This window comes from Triturus cristatus, chromosome 10 (assembly GCF_964204655.1).
Source record: "Triturus cristatus chromosome 10, aTriCri1.1, whole genome shotgun sequence".
In the NCBI taxonomy this organism is placed as follows: Eukaryota; Metazoa; Chordata; class Amphibia; order Caudata; family Salamandridae; genus Triturus; species Triturus cristatus.
The window spans coordinates 258,308,287-258,328,532 of record NC_140593.1 but is presented as its reverse complement, the minus strand read 5'-3'; the positions used below and the strand labels follow the sequence as shown (position 1 = coordinate 258,328,532).

At 44.7% G+C, this 20,246-nt stretch overlaps 1 protein-coding gene across 1 annotated transcript in view; it reads right to left on the bottom strand.

The window, feature by feature from the left end:
* Positions 1-294: 294 nt before the first annotated feature.
* ABCB5 (ATP binding cassette subfamily B member 5) overlaps positions 295-20,246 on the bottom strand; it is an 837,677-nt gene continuing 817,725 nt past the window's right edge. Inside the window, exons 28-29 of the mRNA XM_085630938.1 lie at positions 8,793-8,939; positions 295-3,018 (exon numbers count right to left, since the gene is read on the bottom strand). Of these exons, the coding sequence (XP_085487064.1) occupies positions 2,821-3,018; positions 8,793-8,939 (345 nt within the window). The 3' untranslated portion in view covers positions 295-2,820. The remainder of the gene's footprint in view (positions 3,019-8,792; positions 8,940-20,246) is intronic.

Below are 20,246 nucleotides of genomic sequence, written 5' to 3'. Positions count from 1 at the left end.
ACTGAGGGATTGGTGTCCAGACTGATTCCAGACACCTCTAAAGTATACGTTAGTCTATAGACTAGCTAGCTCACAGTGCCACTATAAGCCCTACAACCTTACCAAGGAGCGAATAGTTTCTGGCAACTATCGAACATGACAACCCTGACCCCTCATGGAAACAGTACAGTACTTTTTGCTCAGTCACCCGTGCTCACTCGGTCTCTGAGAGATAAACAGAATAAACAGTAGGGACGTTTTCAATAAGTATTTATTGAACAAGCGTCATTCTAGTATAAAATATGTGTGCTGTAACAACCATTAGACAGAAACAGATATATGCGACTAGAGGTAGCAACAGAGTAAATAAAAGGTAGAATTTTACCATGGTGCTAAAGCGGTGGATATATGCAGGCATATATACATGGCAGTAATCATGAGTCTTCCTGAGATGCAAACTTTAACATAAGTGTACCTAGCATGTATGTAGGTGTAGAGCCAAGAATCCTCTAGGAATTGCCAACCCCATTACCTGATGGGAGAGAACGAAGGACCTCATCTTGGCCTTGAGTTGGACACCCCGCAAGGGATGTCAGACCACTGCGTGTTGGAGTGTATGTGGGCAGGGACTTCAGAGTCTTGTGTCAGCATGGAAGCTTCTCCTCTGGTTTTCCCAGCGAAGATGTGTTACTTATATACCGGAAAAGGTACCCTCAGCGGATCTACCTAGATGTGTCATGGTACTATGGCCAGTCGTCCAAGGATGACGATAGCGGTGACTTTTGAACAGAGTTATTATGCAGAAGATGGTAATCCTGTTGTGATACTAAGAACCCTAATGCATAATAAATTAGGCTAGTTTAAAAAAAAAACACAACATTTATTCGGCAAATAAAAAGGTAAAAGGTCAGCACCAGAGCCATTATGTAGAGCAAGGTAGGACAAATGTAGGTAAAAGGTCATGCAACTACCTAGGCCTATATTGGGGCACATGGGTACTCACAACACACACACACACACACACATGCATACATATGGGGACCCAAACCACTGAAGGATAGTAAAAAAAAAGGGTAAAATTCACCAAATGTGGGTGAATTGGCAGATATGCTATACATCTTGCATGTGGTCAATGGTTGGTAGTAGAAAAGTGGACACAAGTTTGACTTGTTGAATTTTGTTCATGTTCACAAGGACTATCACACATTGTCACAATCATTAGATGATGTTTTCAGGGTTGTCATCAGTGATCTAATTTAACATCATGAGAGATGTAAATGTTGAGGTCATAAGATGTGCATGGTAGGGGCGGCGTTATAGTTAGTTTACTAAATTATAACTTGCAAATTTTAGATGTTATTTGGTTTTTAAAAGATAATTCCTATCTGATTTTCACTTATTACTCTACCCAACGATAAGTCTACCTAAACCTTTGTTTTTTCAGTGAATTTCTGTATATATTTCATCATATTATATGTTATGCATCTGCCCAACTCCCACAGGCAGCATGTGGCCAATGACTCGCTGTGAAGGGCTTTCAACCATGTGCAGCAGGGTATTGGCCTCCTTGAGTGGCCTCTGGCATGTCCTTGCATCCAACCCCCTCCCCATGGCTGCTAGCTGTCCCACTGCACACTGCCTTCGGCCATTTACAGTGGGAGGTTGACCCTGCACCCAACCCACTATAGGTGGACAACCCCACCAAGCATGGCCTATGGCCTCTACAATGGTGGTTGGCCTCAGGGTTTGGTTTGTGTCCAGTACCTTCCTATTAACTTTAAAAAATATATATTTCTTTGTATCCTAGTACCAAAGGTTAGGCCTAGTTGGAGACTATGGTACCAGGCTCTTGTACCAGCAACTCAAACTAACATTTTTTTAATTTTGCTGTAAGGGATAGTCTTTTGAGGGGATTGGCCCACTTAGCATCCTGTGATGATGGCCTCAACATTGTCTTTATGTTGCAATTGGCCAATCAGATCATTTCAGTACTAAGGTACTTGTACTGGCATGGCAAAACCAAAATGACAGACCAGAGTAAGAGTGTACTTATCCAGTCAGACGGGGCCTATTTTTAACTTTTGGTACTATGGTAGTTCTGTGGGATCCCACTAGACCAACCATCCCAGTAGCTCTAATTCTTCTTGTCCAACTGAGCCCCTCTTTTAAACTCTAATGTCTGGAAAATGTCTTGTGAGTGAAGTTCTAATAATCTGGAAAGTTCAGTGTAATTTGTTGAGACATTTTTTCTCTATCGGAGAGCAAACCTTTCCAAAATAATTAACATGGGAAGTTGCACTATTGAGACCCACTCTTTTTGTTATCACCTGCTTGATGATTGGTGAGAAACATTCCATGAAGAGGCCAAAGTAGATGACCTTTCATTTTTTCGAAAGTTCCATGCAGAATGGTGCCAAAAGTATTAAAGAAACATTAAAATGTCTTTCCGATAGGCTGGGGGGGTGGAGGGGAGGGTAGGCGACGCTGGTGATTTCCAGGTATCCGACCTGGGCCTATCTGAAATAATTATGACTGTGCATGGTGATTTTTCTAATGTACTATATATACGGTCTGATTCTATATCTGTTAGTTGTATTCGTTGTGAAAACAATAAAAAAAAAAAAAAAAAAAAAAATGTCTTTCCGATGGAAACTCTGATCTAACTATAACTACACAGTGGTGTGTGTGTGTGTGCATTTATAAATCACAGGAACTTACATAGAATGAATGTATTTTTCTTGAGCATTCATGTCACTGTTACTTCTTTAAAATGTACTGTATTAGAAACATTAGTACATAGAATTTCTTATCAGTGTATCCCATGGTGACAATGTTAAACATTTAATGGGAAACCTGCGCATTTATCAAATCATAGTATATCCCTTGCTTTGCTACTAATTCACTATGTGTCCCTTGCTCCACTACTTTTCCAAGGTGAATGACCGCTATCACATCAGCATTCTTCACAGTTGACAAGCGGTGAGCAATAATGATGCAGGTGCGTCCCTGTCTGGCATCATCCAACGCTTTCTGGACTATCTGCAAAAAGAATGAGGTACATGTTATTATGGATCTAAAAGTCATGCACAATTTGCACCACATTCAATAGCTGGCTAGGTATATAGTTCATTATCCCATTGAAGATGCATTATAATGCCCATGCCTACATACATTGTGATTAGAACCTATTGCTCCATGCCAAGTTTGTAGTTGTGTTTCAGCACTTATTCATTTAGGCATCCACGCCCACCAAGACGGACAACAGCAACCACCTCAAGTGCATCCTGCTCAACACCCGCTCCGTCCACAGACACGCCGTGGAACTCTGGAACCTCCTCGACACTGCATCTCCAGACGTCGCCTTCCTCACGGAAACCTGGATGAACGACTCTTCAGCCCCCGACATCGCCATAGCCATCCCGGACGGCTACAAGATCATCAGGAAGGATCGCGTCAACCAGACCGGAGGAGGCATCGCCATCGTACACAAGAGCACCATTCGCATCTCGACTGACTCCATCGACGTATTCAACGCCGCCGAATACCTGCACTTCCAGATCCACACCGACCCCAAGACTACCCTCAGAGGCACCCTCATCTACAGACCCCCGGGACCACGCGCACAGTTCTGCGAAGACATCGCCGACTTCATCAGCCCTCACGCCCTCCCCTCCGCCGACTACATCCTCCTCGGGGACCTCAACTTCCACCTGGAGAGCAACAATGACCGCAACACCACCGCCCTGCTGGATAACCTCGCCAACCTTGGACTTCAGCAACTGGTCAACACCCCCACCCACTTCGCCGGCCACACGCTCGACCCACTCTTCTCGTCCAGCAAGCACGTCACCTTCAGCCACTCCACCGGACTTCACTGGACCGACCACAGCTGCGTCCATTTCAGCTTCAGAAAGAACACGGTCCACCATCACCCGAAGCAGGCTCCCCACAGAAACTGGAGCAAGATCACCGCCGACCAGCTCGCCACCTCCCTCAGCCAGAGCCCACCTGTCAGGACCACGGACCCTAACACAGCTGCCCTCGACCTCACGCAGTGGCTGACCTCCTGTGCCGACGACCTCGCACCACTGAAGAACCCCCTCACCAGGCCCAGAAGCAAGAAGGCCCCCTGGTTCACCGACGAACTTAAGGACTCCAAGAAGGCCTGCCGCACCCTCGAGAAGGCCTGGCTCCTCAACAAGACCGCCGACAACAGAACAGCACTGAAACTCGCCACTCGCAGACATCACCAGCTCATCCGCACCACCAAGAAGAAATCTCTGCGGGAACGACTGGACAAGAACGCCCATGACAGCAAGGAGCCCTTCAACATCGTCAAGGAGTTCTCCAACCCCAGCACCGGCAACAACGACATCACTCCCTCACAGGACCTCTGCGACTCCCTCGCCTCGTACTTCCACCGCAAGATCGCCAACATCCACAACAGCTTCGACATTTCACCCCCGCACCCATCGGTCGTACCTTCGCACCCCGCCGCCACCCTCCAGACATGGACCGAGGTGACCCCCGAAGACACGTCACGCATGATGAACACCATCCACTCCGGATCTCCGACCGACCCGTGCCCCCATCATGTTTTCAACAAGGCAGCCTCTACCATCGCACCCCACCTCCGAGACATCATCAACACCTCCTTCAACACAGCAACTTTCCCGGAGAGCTGGAAGCACGCCGAACTCAGCGCTCTGCTGAAGAAACCAACAGCGGACCCGACCGACCTCAAGAACTTCCGCCCCATCTCGCTCCTTCCTTTCCCCGCCAAAGTCATCGAGAAGGTCGTCAACAAGCAACTGGCAGCCTTCCTCGAGACGAACGGATCCCTCGACCCATCACAGTCCGGATTCAGAGCCAACCACAGCACCGAGACCGCCCTCATCGCAGCCACCGACGACATCCGAGCCCTGCTCGACAACGGCGAAACAGCGGCACTCATCCTCCTAGACCTCTCCGCAGCATTTGACACTGTCTGCCACCGCACACTAGTCCAACGCCTCAACGACACCGGCATCCAAGGGAAGGCTCTGGAATGGATCATCTCATACCTCTCCGGCAGAACACAGAGAGTACGCCTCCCTCCGTTCCGCTCCGAGGCCACCGAAGTCATCTGCGGCGTCCCGCAAGGATCGTCGCTCAGCCCCACTCTCTTCAACATCTACATGAAACCCCTCGCTGCCATCGCACGCCAACACAACCTCAACATCATTTCCTACGCCGATGACACCCAGCTAATTCTCTCCCTCACCAGAGACCCCGACACCGCCAAAGCCAGCCTGCACGAAGGGATGACAGACGTCGCTGAATGGATGAACATCAGCCGCCTGAAACTGAACACGGACAAGACAGAAGTCCTCATCCTGGGACCATCACCCTCCGCATGGGACGACTCCTGGTGGCCCCCGGCACTAGGCACCGCACCTGAACCGACGGACCACGCACGCAACTTGGGCGTCATACTGGACTCCTCCCTATCAATGACCAGACAAGTCAACGCCGTCTCCTCAGCTTGCTTCCACAACCTCCGCATGCTCCGAAAGATCTTCCGATGGATCCCAACCGAGACCAGGAAGACGGTCACCCACGCTCTCGTCACCAGCAGACTAGACTACGGAAACACCCTCTACGCCGGTACTACGGCCAAGCTTCAGAAAAGACTTCAGCGTATCCAGAACGCCTCCGCCCGACTCATCCTGGACGTCCCCCGACGCAGCCACATCTCGTGCCACCTGAGAGACCTGCACTGGCTCCCGGTCAACAAGAGGATCACGTTCAGACTCCTCACCCACGCACACAAGTCCCTCCACGACCTAGGCCCAGGGTACCTCAACAGCAGCCTCACCTTCTACACGCCCACCCGCCGGCTACGTTCCGCTAACCTCGCCCTCGCCGTCGTCCCTCGCATCCAGAGAGCCACCGCTGGAGGAAGGTCATTCTCCTACCTGGCAGCTAAGACTTGGAACTCCCTACCCGTCCACCTGCGGATGACCCAGGACCACCTGGCCTTCAGGAAACAGCTCAAGACCTGGCTGTTCGAGCAGTAGCAGACCCCCTTCCCCAAGCGCCTTGAGACCCTTACGGGTGAGTAGTGCGCGATATAAGTTCCATGATTGATTGATTGATTGATCCTTGCCTATGCAACAGCAGGAAGAATTTACCAATTAAAAACACCAATATGGCTTGCAATATTAAACATTTCAGAGACTCATCTATTGCTATTGCAATCCAATCATCCAGCCCACGTTGGGCCTTCGTCCACGATAACAGCGGTCTCTACCTCTGCAACCTGAATGTAAAATGCTCTCTATTGAACATATTTATGGACTGTGTTTTTCATCTTTACAACTGTATTTAGATTTTAAGACCCTTGTTTCTTAAATATGAAACTTTTCAAAGGAGGAAAGCTTTTGAGTTGTTATCAAAAATGTGTTATTTAGATGTGGCAGTAAGAATGGCTTGGTTCTTATGGTCTGTCAAACACAGTTTTAGTGATGAACTGTAGAAGGAAGGGGGGATTCACCCAGATAGGTGGGGTTAAATCATCTATATTAACTGTTTTATGTGCTTTTAGAACGTTTTATGGACATTTGTCTAATTAAACTTGTTATCTACCTACCTTGCTTGGGTTAGAATAGCATGATACATTTATGTGGTCAGGTTGATTTGTGAGGTTTACGGTGGTCCCTGAAAGTTAAATTCAGGTGTTAAACTTTCTTTTTCAGTCTGAGATAAATATTGCCTTGCTATATCTCACTGTCAGATAGTTCGGAATTCCATGAGCATTTTCCTTTGCTATGTTTCCTCGTGTCTTCCATTGAAAACAGATTATAATGTTGTTCAATTTATATTTGTTTCTTCTTCAATAATTGGTATATTGTTTGCTTGTAAGTGTTGTTTTCATCGATTTTGTATTGAAGGGTGTTTAGGGTGTACGGAAAGTAATGATTATAAAAAGGGTGGCTGGATTATGAAAGACAGGATTGATGGATGAGTCAGTGAAACTATGCATGAGTGAGTGAAAAGGGGGATGGATGAATGGGTGGAGTGAAAGGGTGGATTAGTGAAAGGATGGATGCTGGAGCATTGCGAACCCCCAACATTAGCAACTACAGCCCGGGTGGAGTTCCTGATGGCCTCTTCTGTCTGCAGTTTGCCAGACAGAGGTCAGTGAGTGAGAGAACGAAAGGATGGATGGATGGATGGATGAATGGATGGATAAATGGGTGGGTGGGTGAGTGGAAGGGTGTATTGATGACTGAGTGAAAGGATGGATAGATGAATCACTGAATGAGTGAAAGGTTGATGAGTGAAAGGAAGGGTGGATGAATGGGTGGAGTGAAAGGGTGGATAGATGGATGAATGAGTGTAAGCAAGGATGGATGAGTGAATGAGAGGGTGGATGTATGTATGTATGAATGTATGGATGGATGGATGGGTGGATGGATGGATGGATGAGTGAAAGAGTGGATGGAAAGATGAGGCAAAGGATGGATGAGTTGAAGGAGGGACTAGTGAAAGGGAGAGTGGACAGATGACTGGATGAAAAGATGGATGGGTGCATGGATGGTAAATGAGCAAAAGGATGGATGAATGAGAGAAAGGAAGGATGGGTGGACGGGTGGATGGATGAAAGGGTTGATGGATGAGTGAGAGGGATGGTGGATGGATGGTTGCAAGGATGGATGGATACGTGAAAGAATGGATGGATGAGAGGGTGGAAAGACAGATGGATGTGTGAAAGGAGGAAAGGCTGAGTGAAAGGGTGGATGAATGCATGAAAGGGAGGATGGCTGGATGAGTGAAAGGCTGGATGGAGTGAAAGGGTGGATGGATGGATGAATGGATGGGTGGACTGTTATAATGGGGTATGCAAAAACATGGGAATTGAGGAAATAACATATGCTCAAATGAACTTTATGATAAATTCCTATGCATATGATAACCATGCTGCTCACTTATTGAAGGTTAAAACAAGCACAGACTCACTTTATTCAGATTGCATTTTAGTATAGTTTCTAGCTTTGCAGTCTCTTTCTGTAGCTTGCTTTTCTGCTCTATCATGTATTTTATTCACAAAGTGGCTTTATCATTGCACCCGGGTCTACAGCAAACTCTAAAATAGATGCAAAACCAGTTCAGCTCCTTAGTGAGAGAACACCATGGTATCTTCAATTTACTTTTCTAGAAATTGCATATTGAGGGGTTTGCATTCAGGGACATTTGGCTACTAACTTGTTTGGAACATTGATACAACTTCTCATTCCACGTGGATATAAAATGTTCGCTTTAGTCTAAGTTTTTGGATAGTGTGAAACATACTACTAGGCTTCAAAGTGCATAATTGTGAGAAAAAATTCTCTCTAACTCTGTAATCGCGAAATTAATTGAAGACGGTATCAAAGAATTTTAGAAAAAATGGTAAAACATATAAAATATGTTTCAATAAAAAATCATGTAATCAAGAGGATGTGCTTGCAAAAATAATTTTCAATGCATTTATCACAACACATTTATGCAAGATTTTAGACTTACAGGCAAAGTTTTGAATAAGTTCCAACCTTTGCAAATTTCGGAAAGGGACAGTTTGTCACCATCGCAAATCTTCACTCGCAAAAATAAATATCTACACTACCTTATTTCTCAGTCATCATAATTTACATTGGTAAGAGAAATCATAAATGTGAATTGTGGTCATTGAGTTGAATTCTATAACAAAGTTCAGCAGTGTCAAAGCTTCAAACCTTTACACCTTCTACATGAATAAGCAAAATATGAGCCAGTATTTTAATTTTACAAACCTGTTCACTCTCAGTGTCGAGGGCAGAGGTAGCTTCATCAAGAAGAAGCACTTTGGGCTTTCGGACAAGAGCTCGAGCAATTGCAATCCTTTGTTTCTGTCCTCCAGAGAGTTGGGCTCCTTTATCTCCAACTCGTGTTTTGTATTTCTACATTTTTTGAAGAGAAAGGATCAAAAGTATAATTTATCCAAAGTAACAGCAGCTGTACATGGACTGTATAGTGAATATTATTTTTTGCACAATAAGGAAACTACAGCTGGATCACAGCTACTCACGCTTAGTAGGATGTTTAATAGGCTAATGACCTTTAATATAATGTTTCCAGTAAGCACAATCCTTCCATGTTAATCTATAAATTTTTCTGTCAAAAGTTGGGTCTGTCACATATTCATGCTCAACAATATTCAGTCTCCTTATAGAGTTGTCATTGAATGACCCTTCTTGGTGCGAAGAATTATGACCTTAAAGCCTCCTTAATTATTAGTTTGGGGAAATATGACATATTACCACACTTGACTAATTTCACACAAATTGTTACATCCTGTACATGCTTATATAGTCACAGAGATGAACAGACAGTCTAATGTTCTCTGTTGGTATGTTCAAGCTGGAAGGAATCAGCACAATTTTTTTAAACATCAAAGTAAAAGATGCTATCATAATCTGTCCCCAATTTATCGTTCCTCTTTCGATCAGACATAGCTCCAAATAAAAAGGTTTGGCTCTGGGCTCTCTTCTGGTAAAACCCACCTCATTGCCACACTAAGAGAGAATGGGGCATATTTACCATGAAATGGTGGACCATGGAGCTGCAACAAAATTGGCAACACCACGCTCTGACATTTCTAAAATGAAGGCAAAATACCCTTTTCTACTGTTGGAACTGAAGTTAGCTGCCTAGTGCCAGAGCAGGAACCTTTTCTCCATAGTGCAAGAGTGTCTGCATTTCAGGGAATGATTTTTTATGTGGAGGAAGGTGTCCCTTCCTGCACATAAACAATCCTTAATGGCGATGTGTTACTTCCACGTGTGCTGCTAAATGCAGCACACATAGAAGTAGCAAATCATCATTATTAAGTGATTGTTTATGTGCAGGAAGTGACACCTCACTAAGGGCGTTTTGCTCTTTCTGTTTGTGCTGCAGAACGCAGCACACATAGAAAAAGAAAAAATGAAGAGAAATAAAAGTATTTCTCCCCATTTTACCATACGCCTGCTCTTGCATGGGATTATTTTATGGTGCTGCCTCAGATTTACACATCCTTGTAAATCTGGGTCAGCGTCAAAAAGCAATGGGTATTGTGGTGGAGTGTAGGAAACAACGGGAGAGGAAGGGAAACCAACTAAGGAGCACTCTTACTCCCCTCAAAAATATAGTTAAATAAACAGAAGAGTGTTCCTTTTCTCAAACGAATAACAAGCATGTAGAAAAACCCATTAGGTTTTTTAGAAAGCCCTCACTCACCAACCTGGTTGGTGACATGCTTCATCATCGGGCCCCACCAGGAGAGGCCGAATGCCACCCTGGTGTGCTGCAACGCCAGAATTACTGCGGAGCTGGTAACAGGTGAATTGTGAAAGGTGAAGAGTGAATTTAAAAATGTCTAGACTGTGTCAAAAAAATCTTTTATTCGTTTTGCCAATCAGAAATGAATAAAATATACTGTGGGATAAAAAACAGTTTTATCCCTAGAAGTGTGGTCAACGTGTTTCTGCCTATGTGTGATTGTTAATCAGGCTTTAATCAGGACCAAACTGTAATAAACCTCGGCGGTATGGGCATGCTAAGGCCCACCCTAACCAGAAGATACTAGTGTAAAAAATTATTAAAAATACTAGATTTCAAAAAGATCCTCCTAGTTAGAGAGGAACCGAGTTTATTCTGTTAATAAATTAGTGACAAACAGTAACAGACAAACAAATAAAGAAGAAAAAAGAAAGATATCATAAACATAATCTTTGGTAGCTTGTCACGGCGAAGAAAACATGCATCAGGGCTCTTCGTAGTGCACTTTTTAACAGCAACACTCATCTCACGTGCTGCTATCGGTAAACTTGCAAAAAGAACTGTTGATGGACAGAATGCAGAACAATGTCATACATTCACCCCAGTACACAGATCTGGGCCAAAATCCATCGTTTTTTTGCTCACCATGCCATTCCAGTTTGGACCCAGCCAAATGCAAATCAGTCTTGACCCTGTGCCCAATGGGAACAGTCCAGCCCGAAATGCCAGGCCAGGTCCTCCCTGGACTAGATACAAGCATCCTAGGACCGGTTTCGGTGTTTCACCCCTCTTCAGCCAGGATAGCTTGATTCCAGTGACATAGAGAGCACGGGACTCATGTCTGAGCATACCTGTCCCACTCGGGGTGACAAATGCAAAAAGAACTGTTGAAGGACAGAATGCAGAACAATGTCATACATTCACCCCAGTACAGAGATCTGGGCCTAAATCCATCATTTTTGTGCTCACCATGTCATTCCAGTTTGGACCCAGCCATATGCAAATCAGTCTAGACCCTGTGCCCAATGGAAACAGTCCAGCCCAAACTGCCAGGCCAGGTCCTCTTTGGACTAGAAACAAGCATCTAGGACCCCAGTACAGAGATCTGGGACTGAATCCATCGTTTTTTGCTCACCATGACATTCCAGTTTAGAGAATGGCCATGTCTGAACTGGGGTGGTGTGGTGAGCAAGATAATGATGGATTAAACCCAGATCTGTGACTGAGGGTGAATGTTTTGCCAATGTGCAACATTCCGTCCATCATCTTGTGTGTTTTGCTGTTCGCCCTATGTGGGAAGGGTATGCCCAGACGTGGGTACCGTGCTCACTATGCCACTGGAGTCAAGCTATCCTGGCTGAAGAGGGGTGAAACCCCGAAACCTGTCCTAGGATGCTTGATTCCGGTCCAGGGAAGACATGGCTTGGCAGTTCGGGCTGGACAGTTCCCATGAGGCACAGGTTCAAGACTGATTTGCATATGGCCATGTCTGAACTGGGGTGGCGTGGTGAGCAAAATAACGATGGATTAAACCCAGATCTGTGACTGGGAGTGACTGTTTTGCCAATGTGCAACATTCTGTCCATCATCTTGTGTGTTTTGCTAATGGTGAACTTGTGCACTTATAGGATCTACAGAAGAAAAAGGTGTGGCTAAGGGCTATAATTCCCTATATGCCCAAAACAGCATATAGTCTCTGCGCAGAAAGTAAAGGTATAAAAATGCTGAGGGAAATGGTGCACGATATGCCCAAATTAGCGTTTAACAGTAGTAAGTGATCTATGAGGAAAAAAACACTAAGAACAGATAGACACACACATAGTGCTGCTGGGCATGTCCAAGGTAATAGAAATAAAAATAACATATATCTTACAGAGAGTGTAACCACGAGTTACACCATGGGTCATGGAAGAGGGCAAAATGGCACACCCTAGAGAAAGAAAAATTGAAAATTAAAACTCAGGTTGAGAATTCTAAGACAGTACTTAGCTCGTGGAGAAGTCACTGGACTCACGCCTTCAGCGCCAGGCACCCACTTGGTACCTGTGTGCTCCCTATTGAAAATGGACCCTGTTGAGGTTGAAACGAGGGTCCCGGGGTGAATTTAAACACAGCCCGGTCGGTGAGAGACTCTGTTTGACCGGGCGCATCATCACGCAAGCGTCGACGACACGCCGGTATCCAACCAATCAAAATAGCTGTAACTCGGGATCCGAGCACGCATCCAATCCCGGTGCGTGAGAGACGGTCGCCCTGTGGTATCCATGGCGACCGTTAAGTTTTAGCAAAAAGAGCGAGTTTAGTTCGATTGTTCCGTTTCAAACTCTCATTCTGGATAAAGAAAAGAGAAAAAACGTGCACATTTACGGGATTAATCGATTACATAAACAATAGTTGTGGACTATTGTATTTAGATTAATATCAAATCCACACATAAAGAGCTGACTATTCAGGTAGAGCAAGTGCCAACTCAATTTTACATTAATGTGCAATGAGCTTGGGGCAGACAAACCTCGCTGATCAAAAGAGTGAAGCAAGGGAGGCCACCAAAGGAAATATGGGTCATTGAATGGCATTGGCTATTGTCATGAGGAATGCAGATATTTAGAGATGGAATATTATCAGAGCAGGAAAGTTAGTCTCATGGTGAAAATAGTGGATCTCATAGTCAGACCATGGTTGGGGTCATGTCAAGTAAGGGATATGCCAAATATCTCGTAGTCAGACCATGGTTAGGGTGGTGTCGAGTAAGGGGTATGCCCAACACTAAATGATGGTTGGATAGCCCTCAGGCAATCCATAATGGAGATGGTATTTGAAAAAAATATATCTAATAACAGAATAAATACAAAGAGCAGGGGGGTTAGATTAATTGTGTAACACTGTCCCCCACGGGATATTGTCATTCAGTCCCTGGTGCTGTGTACCCAAACGGTATACCCACTTCTGTTCTTTCTCATATAAGATTATCTGTATGTTTCTTTGTGTTTTGACCTGTTCAATAACTGTCCATCTTAGATCGTTCGTTGTATGGTTATGTTGTAAAAAGTGCTCACTGAGTTTCGTGGTGATGCGTCCACATCTGATGTTGCTGCGATGTTCACATACATGCAATTTCACTTTGTGTGTGGTCATGCCCACAGGGGCAGCTTATCAAGTAAACCACATTCGTGGAGTTACAGTTAGTGTGGGCCTTCCGTGTCCATATTTTTCCAGGTTCAAGGTCCAAGGATTTTGTGTGTGATGTGAGATGGCAGATACTGCAATTTGAGCAGGGATAATGTCCCAACATTCGTGGTAAGCCCCATCCATCAGTGACGGATGGAAAATCCGTTATGGGTCTATCTCTGGGGCGGGTGTTGACCAAAGTGCCTCTTTGACTACGTCCTTTCTTAACCCCTTCGATGCTGCGCAGATTCCGCCGCTGTGCTGACGGAATCTTGCGCGGGTGTGGTCATGACGGAATGGTTCCGTCATGAGCACAGCTCAACCGTGGGTCATGACGGAACCATTCCGTCATGAGCACCGAAGGGGTTAAAGGAAAAAAAGAGTTTTCCCCCATTGCCTGTTATTACTTGTAAGGATTCTCCAATGCTTGTTGATGGCTTTTTTAATATTTGATGCCCTACTGAAATGACGCAAGTCAGAGGGATTCCGTTTATCTCCTTCGGGTTCTCTTCTAGAATGGCTTCTCTAGGCTGATTCCGAGCTCTTTTGTAGCCTTTATTAAGGACCGTGTCTGGATATCCACGTTGTTTTAGTTTGACAGTCAGGTCAGATGACTGAGTGCGGAAATTGTCTAAGTGGCTGCAATTTCTTCTTAGACGTAGATATTGCACGTAAGGAATGTTCTCCCTTAGGGGTCTCGGATGAAAAGCTGGAGAAGTCCAAAAGGTGGTTTTTTGCTGTTGTTTTGTAATGGGTTTTGGTTGAAAAATGCCCATTATGTTTAGAGATTACCACGTCTAGGAACACAACTTTCAGTTTGTCTCCCGTATGTGTCAATTTTAAGTTCTGATCCAGTGTATTGATCCACAGTAAGAAATCTTGTAGGGATTCCTCCGGTCCTTGCCATATCATAAGAATATCATCTATGTACCTCTTCCAAAAACTTATGGAAGAGGTAAAAGGATTTTTGGTACCTTGAATAAATTTACGTTCAAAATCATGAACATAAAGGCCTGCTACACTGGGGGCAAAGGTACTGCCCATTGAAGTCCCAGTTGACTGGAGGAACAGAGTACCTTTATATTAAAAAAATTCCTGTTTCACTGCTAGCGTTGCGCATTCCAAGATGAATTATTTTTGTGTTAGGTATTCCCAGGGAATTGCGTCTAAAGCCTCACCCAGGACTCTGATGGTATCCTGGGGAATACTTGTATAAAGACTCTCAATGTCTAAAGTTACTAGTATGGTTGAGTCAGTGTCAAAAGGCAAGTTCTTTAGTAGATTAAGGAGATTTTTTGTATCCTTAAGATAGGTCAGAGTCTGTTGGACTAGGGGTTTTAGGAAATTATCACAGAAGCGTGATAAAGGCTCAAGTTGAGATCCTATTCCTGAGACGATTGGATGTCCAGGTGAGGGTGTTCTGTTTTTATGTATTTTGGGCAACGTATAAAAATAGGGTATTACGTTGGCCCCCTCTGTCAGAAATTCAGCTTCATGTTTAGTAATGTGACCCTTCTCTTCTGCCTCTCTTACCAGGCTCTTTAGGCGAGTCTTCAATTCGAGGGAAGGATCCCTGATCAGTGGTTGATAATTCTTAGTATCAACCAAGAGACATTGGCATTCTTGTTTGTAATCAGTAGTGTTTTGGATCACCACTCCACTGCCTTTATCTGCTGGTTTTATCGTGATGGCGGTGTTCAATTGCAGATTTTCTATGGGCCTTAAATTCAGAGGCACTCAGGTTCTTGAATGTTTCAGGTTTCTACAGAGTCTCAATTTCATTAAAACCGCCTGCTCAAAATCAGTGATTTCTGCTGGCACAGTGTGCGGAGGTGGGTTGAAAGTAGATTTAGCCCTAAAACCAGTGTCTTCTGAACTGTGTTCTGGTGCTGTCATGTCTTTTCCTTCGAAAAAAGCTTTAAATTTTAGTTTTCGAAAGAAATTGGAAAGCTCTCAATGAAGTCGGAACTTATCCAGACGGGCAGTAGGTACGAAGCCTAACCCCCTTTCGAGGACTTTGGTTTCTACTGCGGATAAAGCCAGATCAGAGAGGTTAACAATCAGACTCCCAGGGCACTCGTGCTCGCCTTGGAATTTGCTCTGAGTGTTGTTGCCCACTGGGTCGTCTTGCTCCCATCGGACTTGATTCTGCCCTCTCCTCTTTCCTCTTCCTCTGCGGCCTCTCTCTAAAAAAGGAGAACAGTAAGAATTTGTTTGAAAATGGGGAGTTTGTATGAAGTCAGGATTCCAGCCCATCATTGGAATTTGAGGATGCTGAAAATGCATAGGGTGCATCCGTCCTCCTGGAATAGGGTAGGGTGGCCACATTGGTTGTTTGACGTTGGGCCTGGTTGCACCTCGTATCCCTCCCCTTTGTCTCTGCCTAAAGCTACCATTACTTGACCCACTGGAATTGGAAGAATTATCATCTGAAGTATCTGTGTTAAAATTATACCTACTCGGTGGAGTGTAGGACGGGTCAGCATGGGGTAGACTTTGTTGAAAGTGAATTTCTTTAGAGCTTTCTGAAATTGCGTCACTTTCGTCTGGGTCAGGCTGTCTTTGTATTCTGTAATATCTTTATTTATCTCATCCAGTCACTTTTTATATCCAGTCAATGTTGTTTTAAAATGGTTTTCTGTCTGTTGTATTTCCACCATGAGTGCTTCAGAGAGTCTTACCGCTGTTTTTATTATTAGCACCAGCCAATCGCGTGTGCAATGCCACGCGATCATTGCCCACTCTTTTCTGAAGATAGTATCTTCTAAAAAGATACGTGGTGCGTTGGTCACAAGGAGGCCTTTTGGTGCAATGTTTGTGCGGAGATACTCCGTAAGAATTGTCCAGTGTAGGATTGTGCGGATTCTGTTCTTTTTTAGTTCTGACAGTTTCTCCCATTCACTAGTGTGAGTTATAGCTTGTGAAATGGAAGGATCTGCAAAGAGTGATGGGTGTGCCAGGATTGCATCCGCCTCTGACTCTGGGTAAGTGAGACCCAGATTTTTTATGGTGATCGCGAGAAGTAAGATATACCGCAGAAAAAAAAAATTGGGTTGGGAAAATAAGGAGTAGGTCTGTATCAAATCAGACCTATCCCTATAGGAGGAAAAACTCTCACAGCTGTGCGCTGATAAATATGTAGGAAACGACTCGAGAGGAAAGGAAACAAACTAAGGAGCACTCTTACTCCCCTCAAAAATATAGCTAAATCAACAGAAGAGTGTTCCTTTTCTCAAATTTCTCGTGAGCACCATGGAAAATAATTTTAACGAGGTTCTTGCTAATATGCCCCTCAGTGCCCTAAAAATACAGTGCATTCTGAATTTTGCAACTCTTTAACATGTGCCAACATGCAGGATTACAATGCAGTCGCGGCTCGTGGGGAGAAGAGGGGGTGTCGGGCAGGGGTGGGGGCCGGGGGGGGGAGTTTTAAAATAAAATCAATCCTACCTGACTAGGTACGCGCCGCCTCGGGTCCGTTCTGGCGCCAACAGTGGAACAGCCGCATCACTGCTGGGAAGTAGCAAGCCCCTCTCAGTCAATCCTGGCGCTGGAGCAGGGCCAGGATTGACTTAGAGCAGGTCAGGGCAGTGTTACGCTACGCCCGCCTGCCCATTAGGAGAACGAGGTTTGCTCTCCTAATGTGCATGCGCCAGCCTGAGCAGGCACCAGTGCGCATGACTGGGCACGGCGCAAAAATTGGCCTACCTTCCCCATTCATGCGCACTTGTGCTGCTGCTGGTGCCTGCCCCTGACAATGCCTGTCAGTCAACATGACGCCAGACTGCCCACCCCCTTCAGATTCTGAAGGGTTGGGCGGTCCGACGTTATGCTGACTGACATAATTGTCAGTTCTCCCTCGGAGCCGCTGAACTTAAATAAACTAAGAGTTTACTTAAGTTCAAAGACGCCGAGGGAGCTGTGGGCGGGGGGCATCGCCCAAACACCCCCAATGGACGCACCGTCACTGCTTTTGACACTGACTCAACCATACTTGTAACTTTAGACATTGAGAGTCTTTATACAAGTATTCCCCAGGACGATACCATCAGAGTCCTGGGTGAGGCTTTAGACGCAATTCCATGGGAATACCTAACACCAAAATAATTCATCTTGGAATGCGCAACGCTAGCAGTGAAACAGGAATTTTTTTAATATAAAGGTACTCTGTTCCTCCAGTCAACTGGGACTTCAATGGGCAGTACCTTTGCCCCCAGTGTAGCGGGCCTTTATGTTCATGATTTTGAACGTAAATTTATTCAAAGTACCAACAATCCTTTTGCCTCTTTTTGGAAGAGGTACATAGACGATATTCTTATGATATGGCAAGGAGCGGAAGAATCCCTACAAGATTTCTTACTGTGGATCAATACACTGGATCAAAACTTAAAATTTACACATACGGCAGACAAACAGAAAGTTGTGTTCCTACACATGGTAATCTCGAAACATAATGGGCATTTTTCAACCAAAACCCATTACAAAACAACAGCAAGATATAACATTTTGGACTTCTCCAGCTTTCATCCGAGACCCCAAAGGGAGAATCTTCCTTACGGGCAATATCTATGTCCAAGAAGAAATTGCAGCCACTTGGACGATTTCCGCACACAGTCATCTGACCTGACTGTCAAACTAAAACAACGTGGATATTCAGACACGGTTCTTAATAAAGGCTAAAAAACAGCTCGGAATCAACCTAGAGAAAACATTCTAGAAGAAAACCCGAAGGAGATAAACGGAATCCCTCTGACTTGCATCAGATGCATTTAAAAAAGCCATCAACAAGCATTGGAGAATCCTTACAAGTAATAACAGACAATGGGAGAAACCCCTTTTTTACTTTAAGAAAGGACGTAGTCAAAGAGACACCTTGGTCAACACCCGCCCCAGAGATAGACCCATAATGGATTTTCCATCCGTTACTGATGCATGGGGCTTACCACGAGTGTTGGGACATTATCCCTGCTCAAATTGTAGCATCTGCCATCTCACATCACACACAAAAACCTTGGACCTTGAACCTGGAAAAATATGGACACAGAAGGCCCACCCTAACTGTAACTCCACGAATGTGGTTTACTTGATAAGTTGCCCCTGTGGGTCATGGTATGTGGGCATGACCACACGCAAAGTGAAATTGCGTGTATGCGAACATCGCAGCAACATCAGATGTGGATGTATCACCACGAAACTCAGTGAGCATTTGTTACAACATAACCATACAACGAATGATCCAAGATGGAAAGTTATTGAACAAGTCAAAACACAACGAAACATACAGAAAATCTTATACGAGAAAGAACAGAGGTGGGTATACCGTTTGGGTACACACCACCAGGGACTGAATGACAATATCCCGTGGGGGACAGTGTTACACAATTAATCTAACCCCCCTGCACTTTGTATTTATTCTGTTATTATATATATTTTTTTCAAATACCATCTCCATTATGGATTGCCTGAGGGTCATCCAACCATCATTTAGTGTTGGGCATACCCCTTACTCGACACCACCCTAACCATGGTCTGACTACGAGATAATTTAATATTTGGCATATCCCTTACTCGACACCACCCTAACCATGGTCTGACTATGAGATCCACTATTTTGACCATGAGACTTTCCTGCTCTGATAATATTCCAGCTCTAAATATCTGCATTCCTTATGAAAATAGCCAATGCCATTCAATGACCCATATTGCCTTTGGTGGCTTTCCTTGCTTCCCTTTTTTGATCAGCGAGCGCTCTGGTTTTTCTGCCCCAAGCTCTTTGCACATTAATGTAAAATTGAGTTTGCACTTGCTCTACCTGAGTAATCACCTCTGTATGTGTGGATTTGACATTAATCTAAATACAATAGTCCACAACTATTGTTTATGTAATCGATTAATCCCGTAAATGTGCATGTTTTTTCTCTTTTCTTTATCCAGAATGTGAGTTTGAAACGGAACAATCAAACTAAATTCGCTTTTTTTGCTAAAACTTAACGGTCGCCATGGAGACCACAGGGCGACCCTCTCGCTCGCACCGGGATTGGACGCTTGCTCGGATCCCGAGTTACTGCTATGTTGATTGGCTGGATACCGGCACGTCATCTACGCTTGCGTGATGACGCGCCCAGTTAAACCGAGTCCCTCACCGACTGGGCTGTGTTTAAATTCACCCCAGGACCCTCGTTTCAACATCGACAGGGTTCGGTTTCAAGAGGGACCACACAGGTACCAAGTGGGTCCCTGGCGCTGAAGGCGTGAGTCCAGTGACTTCTCCACGAGCCAAGACTGTCTGAGAATTCTCAACCTTAGTTTTAATTTTCAATTTTTCTTTCTCTAGGGTGTGCCATTTTGCCACCACCCCCCTCCCGTGACCCATGGTGTAACTAGTGGTTACACTCTCTGTAAGATATATGCTATTTTTATTTCTATTACCGTAGACATCCCCAGCAGCACTATGTGTGTGTCTATCTGTTCTTAGCGTTTTTTTCCTTGTAGATCACTTGCTACTGTTAAACGCTAATTTGGGCATATCGAGCACCATTGCCCTCAGCATTTTTATACCTTTACTTTATGCGCATAGACTATATGCTGTTTTGGGTATATAGGGAATTATAGCCCTTAGCCACATCATTTTCTTCTGTAGATCCTATAAGTACACAAGTTCACCAATAGCAGCACGTGAGATCAGTGCTACTGCTAAAACGTGCACTACGAAGAGCACTGATGCATGTTTTCTCCGCCATGACAAGCTACAAAAGATTATATTTATGATATCTTTCGTC